General features: G+C 42.1%; 1 protein-coding gene across 1 annotated transcript; it reads right to left on the bottom strand.

Annotated features, from left to right (window-relative positions):
* Window positions 1-3,017: 3,017 nt before the first annotated feature.
* Window positions 3,018-5,444, bottom strand: DEFB129 (defensin beta 129). Its single transcript, XM_036322330.1, has 2 exons — window positions 5,387-5,444; window positions 3,018-3,454 (listed from the first exon to the last, which is right to left on the bottom strand). Exons 1-2 carry the CDS (start codon window positions 5,442-5,444, stop codon window positions 3,018-3,020), a joined length of 495 nt encoding a protein of 164 aa, XP_036178223.1.
* Window positions 5,445-6,108: the final 664 nt, after the last annotated feature.

Below are 6,108 nucleotides of genomic sequence, written 5' to 3'. Positions count from 1 at the left end.
GGTGTGGGAAGAGACTGGACAAAAATTGTGCACCTATGGATGAGGACAGTGTGTGTGGGGGGGGTAAGGGCAGAGGGTGGGGTGGGAACCGGGTGGAGGGGAGCTATGGGGGGAAAAAAGAGGAACAACTGTAATGATCTGAACAAGAAAGATTTATTTAAAAAAAAAGAAAAAATCAATTTTTATTAAAAAGTTCTATTATTTTATGTTAATGATTACTCATTTACTAGTATTTTAACTCTTTGTACTCTGCATGTCTCTATAGTAGTAAACCTGCGTTTCTATGAAAATTGAAGCTTTTTTTTTTTTTTTTTTTCCCACATGAACTTAAACCTTGTTCATTTGGCCCGTGTTTGAATTTGACATGCTTGCTGTAGAGGCAGTGATAGTGGGATGTGCATGGGTGTGTAATTTGATTATTCTGGTTTCGAATATTAGCTCTGAGATTTGAAAAATTCAGAGTCACACAGCTTCTGAATGGTGCTGTGTGGGGGCAACACTGTATGTGGCAGCATGAATCCCAATCTCATAGACCCTGAGTAGCAGAGTCTGGGGGTTGCACTAGGATGTGCTAGGGAGAATCCCAAGGGAGAACTTACAGTCACTGTGGGGCTCTCAACGCTTAGAAAAAGGCCCCTCTTTGTCCCTCAGAGGGAAGGCAGGGGTGGGTGGGAAGAGATCAACCAAAGAACTTGTATGCATATATACATCACCCATGGACACTGACAATAGGGTGGTGAAGGCCTGGGGTGAGGGGTGAGGGTGGGCTAAAGGGGTCAATGGGGAAAATAAGGGGACATATGCAATACTTTCAACAATAAACATTAAAAAATAAAATAAAATAAGACTCTTTGAAAAAAATAAAAAGGAAACTCTATGTTCATCAATAATATTAATGCATAATTTCGAGAGTGGCCAGTTCTGGACTTTGCATAAAAGTATGGCTGTTCCACTTGGTGAATGTAGCTTTTACTCTGGCTGGCCTTGGGCCAAGCTGACATTAGGAGGATTCTACTGAAGTGAAAGGAGAGAGCAGATTTCGGAGACTTACCATATTTGTCATGTGACATTTCCCTGAAGGAAGGTATTCCCCAGTATCAATCATCCTGAGAAGAGATGATGGGTGAGTTCTCTGACAGGAAATGAGGATTCAAAAGGAAGCCTTAAACTTAGGTGAGATAGGCACTTTCTTTTCTTTCTGCAGGTAGACCATGAAGAAAGCACTCCAACTGTGGGAAGGTAGGCTGGACTTTCAAGAGTTTGGCTCGGCTGGAGCGTCATCCCTACACTTAAAGGTTGCGGGTTCAGTTCTCATCAGGGTACAAACCTAGGTTGCTGGTTCGATCCCTGGTTGGGGTGCATTGCATATGGGAGGCAACTGATGGATGTTTCTCTCTCACATTGATGTTCTCTCTCTCTCTTTCTGTGTATCCCTCTCTCCCTTTTCCTCCCACTCTCTGTGAAATCAATAAAAACATATCCTCGGTGGTGATTAAAATAAAAAAGCAGAGTGGCAAATAGCTGGAGCAGGGAGGAAACCTAATGCCCATAAGATATACTTGAGTTCTTCAGGGAACACATAAGTAGCTGCAGTTGAAGTTATTCTCTGCATAGCAACTTTTTCCCTGTTGTACAAAAACGTCCAGGCACATAATTTAAAAAGTTGCACTCTAGTATCACTGTAGGGCATTGTGGGAAAATCTTTGCCTTTCTTGGGGTGACACTATAGTAAAGAACCAGTAGGTTAAGGAAAGATGGCCTTTAAATTGATGGAGGTAATATGTAGCAGAGAATAATATGTTAAAAACTGGAATAGGGGCCCATGCCATTATAATTTGGGCAATAAAAGGAAGTGTGACCTGAGATATAAGGAAATGGATTCTGGGGTATAATTTGTTTACATTTCTATTTTATAAATGAATAAATGGATGCTCACATATGGATAAGTGATATGTTCAATGCCCACATAGCTAAAAAGTACCAGAACCAGAATGCTAGCCCAGGCACATCAGACCTGGATTTCTATATTCTTAATTCTATACTACAGCCCTCAGAAATATGGCTGCCTCCTCTAGGTTAGATCATCCCCTTTACCTAACAATGCTATAGCTATATGTGTCCCAGAACTCTCCAACCAGGTGCTGTCCAATATGGTAGCTACTAGCCACATGGGACTATTGAGCATGTGAAATGTGGCTAGTGTGAATTGAAATGTGCTGTAGACACACTGAGATTTCAAATTCTTAGTGCAAAAAAAGAATGCGAAAAACCCCGAATATTTTTTTATATTGAGTACCTGTGGAAATGACAATGTTTTGGATTTACCACATCAAATAAAATATATTATTAATATGCATTCTACCTATGTCTTTTTACTTTTTAAAATGTGGCTACTAGAAAATGCAAAGTTGGTTTGCATTGTAGTCTGCATTCTGCATCTGCTGGAAGCACCGTTCTACTGTGCCTTCTCTCATATCCTTTCCTCCTTCCTCCATTCCTCCATAGTCTTATCTTAAATGGCTTTGTGAATTAGGTTATGGTCTTTTGTGGGGAATCGACTTGACCCTCCCATATTCCATTTTGCATATGGGCCTTTGCCCCCCAAAATCTAGGAACAAAGAAAATATGTCTCTTGATAGTTTCCTTTCCGTTGCTCTAAGAAAAGAACACCATGTGAGAACCGTAAGTCCTTGTTACAGAAACTGATCTGGGTCATCCACGGGCCACATTCAGTGGAGCAGGAGTCACCACTCGGTGCTTGCTTTCTCCTGGGCATGTAAATGAAAATTCCATCCCTCTCCAACTCGGTCTCCTCTGTGAGGCTCTGCGAGAATGAGATTGTGTACACTCTAGGTGTTTAACCAGTACCTACTGAATGACTCATGGCAGAGGAAACCGTTCTATGTCTTATTTAATAGATAGCAAAGATAGAGAGGAACTTAGTGTTTTAAGGGAAAGACCCACATCCCTTGCTCATCTGTTTGCTCCAGCTCCATTTGTGGTATCGGCAGTGTCTACTATGGTGGTGGTGACGGTGGGGAGAGGTCAGTGGCTGAACCTCTGCTTTTCTTGGTATCACCCTTGGTAGAAGTAGCAGGGTATGTAATCTTTCCGAAGATCATGGCGTTGGTGATGGCAGGGTTCACAGCACTGGCATTTGAGATAATGGTAGTGTTGATGTTGGCAAAAGGGCTTTTGATTTTGGGAGAGAGCGATAAAATATATTTTGTTTGTATCACAGCCCTAGAATTCTTAATAGGTTTTAGCTGTTTTGCAGAGCCCTCTTCACGTCCATGGGGCATTTCATTTTGCAGGTAGTTATTTATCAGTTGAAGTGTTTTTGGTCCAATACAACATTTTTTCTTCTTGCATTTCTGTATCTCTTTTTCATCCACGGTGCAGTGGTTTTTGCATCTCCCCAAACCCATTAAACATTTTTTCCAGCCAAAGAGTTCTGCACAAAGAAAAAACAACGGGGTTAAGTTAGTAACTAGATACAATCTTAAAGCTGCTGGAGGGGGAGAAATCGGGTAAGAGGGAGTTTGTTAGTGCTAAGCCTTAAGTGCAGTGTTTAGGAACATTGATGAAGGCCCTGGAAGACCGAGAGAGTCTCTGTACACCTGTGAAACCCAAAATAAATCTCTCTCGTCTCCCCTCACTGAGTTACTTTAAAAATCTAGGGCACACAAAAGAGAGAAGAAAAGGGAATCCAATTATATGCTTCTGGGTAAGATTTTCGACCTCCAACTTAGTATCTTAGACACTTGAAGGGAGGGCATCACTATCTCTCCGCATGATCCTAGGAAATACCAACAGGAGTAAAATCTGTCATAAAACTAGTCCAAGAAAGAATTTCAAAGAAGAATTAATAGCAGTTTCAGGAGTGCTGGCATCTTGCCAAATGCAGTGGTTTATGACCTTACCCCCCTTGACGACGGCTTGACCTGTGTTTCCTGGGGCATGGAGTTCTGTCATTTTCAGCCTCTCTGGACACTCTGTTCCTCAGGGGTATTAGTTATTACCATAACCTCGCCGCTACCAAGATAATTCCCACATTGTTACCTGGAGCTCTGCGTTCCCTGCTCAGTTTAGTACCTCATCTTCATCTGCTGGATGGTCTTTTTTTCCATCCCAATGTCTCACCTTTTTATTTCTGAATCAAGAAAGCTCTTTCTTTCTCCTCTTAACAATTCAACTCATAATGTTCACATACATTCCAACGTTGTTTCTCATCAAAGACAAAACAGTAAAATTCGTGTATTTCAAGCAGCTACATTGATTAACCCAATTACGCTCAGGTGGCATTGGAGGCTCACAGTGGCTAAGCTGTTTTACCCAAGATGGCATAGTCACGCTTGCTTATGCCACTCCCTTTCTCCTAGGATCCCGAGATAAACACATTAGAAACATCCTGGACTCTTACTTTCCTTTCCCTGACCCGTTGCCAATTATTCCAAATATCTGGATGATTCTTGTATTTTGAAACATGTCTCAATGCTTTGCTTTTCCTGTCAAGTGACAGCGGCCAGTCCTGTTTCAGCCTTTTGCCATAGTGTATTCCCAGATACTCTTATGGGTAACTTGTGGGTTTCCAAGACAAAAAAGACTGAGAGAAGGGATGAAACTGTAAAAATCTGAGAAAGTTGAGATGGAGAACATAGACCTATTTACTGGATCTTAAAAGAGATTTTTTTTTTTTTTTTTTTTTTTTTTTTTTAAGCATAAGGGTAAGGGTCTCCTCCTTATTACACCAAAGTACAAATTGATAGGAACCTTTGCTTCAAGAGATGTTTTAAATTAGAAATAGAGCAAAGATGAGGGAGACTTGGGCTGAGACCCAGATGATAGCTCTGTCTAGAGGGTAGGAAGGCAGCTTTGTATGTTGGAGAGTTTCTTCTTCTTTTTTAAAAATATTTTTATTTATTTCAGAGAGAAATGGAGAGGGAGAGAGAAACATCAATGATGAGAGAGAATCATTGATCAGCTGCCTCCTGCACACGCCACATTGGCTATCGAGCCCACAATCCAAGCATATGCCATGACCAGGAATTGAACTGTGACCTCCTGGTTCATAGATTTACACTCAACCACTGAGCCACGCCAGCCGGGCTGTTGGATAGCTTCTGAGTACACAAAAAAACCCCCCACAAAAAACACCCTGCTTTTGCTTTAGGGAGCTCCCGATGTGTCCCCATCAGACACAGTCTGTGGTTTGAGCCTATGGGGATGCATGGGGGATGGCACATAACTGATGCAATAGGTAGACTCTACAACCATTTCTTTGGGCAACTCATCTTTCAGCATCTCTTGGGGTTCCCGTTGTCATGAATAACTAAGTCCCCGCTTCTTCACACCAACCCCTCTAAAACCCGGGATTCCACATTACCTGTGTCCACCTGTAACTGTAGCATGAGGCTGGCAAAGACAGGAAAAAGGAGCTTCATGGCTGGGTATCAGAGAAGAAGGCTTGATCTGTGTTGATGATCTTGAGTTCCAGTCTTTATTGGCCTCTTCATGGCCTTGGGCCATGAGCAGTGAAGTGCACCAGAGCTCACAGAGGTTATGTTTTCTCTGATTCTGTTTGAGAACAACCTTCTCTGAACACTTTATACAACATATTTCCTGCTTTTTTAAAAATATATTTTTTATTGATTAAGATATTACATCTGTGTCCTTATCCCCACGTTATCCCCTACCCGCGCCCCCCCCCCCCCCATGCCCTCACCATCCCCCTGTTGTCCATGTCCATTGGTTAGGCCTATATGCTTGCATATAAGTCCTTTGGTTGATCTCTCCTCCTTACCCGCCCCCCCCCCCCCCCCCCCCCGCCACCACCTTCCCTCCAGAGCCCAACAGTCCAATCAATGCCTCTCCGTCTCTGGATCAGTCCTTGTTCATCAGTTTATGTTGTTCATTATATTTCACAAATGAATGAGATCATGTAGTATTTATCCCTTAAAGAATATCCTTCAGCATTTCATATAATCCTGTTTTGGTGGTGATGAACTCCTTTAGCTTTTCCTTATCAGTGAAGCTCTTTATCTGACCTTCAATTCTGAATGATAGCTTTGCTGGATAAAGTAATCTTGGTTGTAGGTTCTTGGCATT

Source organism: Myotis myotis, unplaced genomic scaffold (genome assembly GCF_014108235.1).
Source record: "Myotis myotis isolate mMyoMyo1 unplaced genomic scaffold, mMyoMyo1.p scaffold_m19_p_9, whole genome shotgun sequence".
NCBI lineage: Eukaryota > Metazoa > Chordata > Mammalia > Chiroptera > Vespertilionidae > Myotis > Myotis myotis.
Note: the sequence above shows the minus strand (reverse complement) of the source record. Positions and strands in the feature narration are given on the sequence as shown.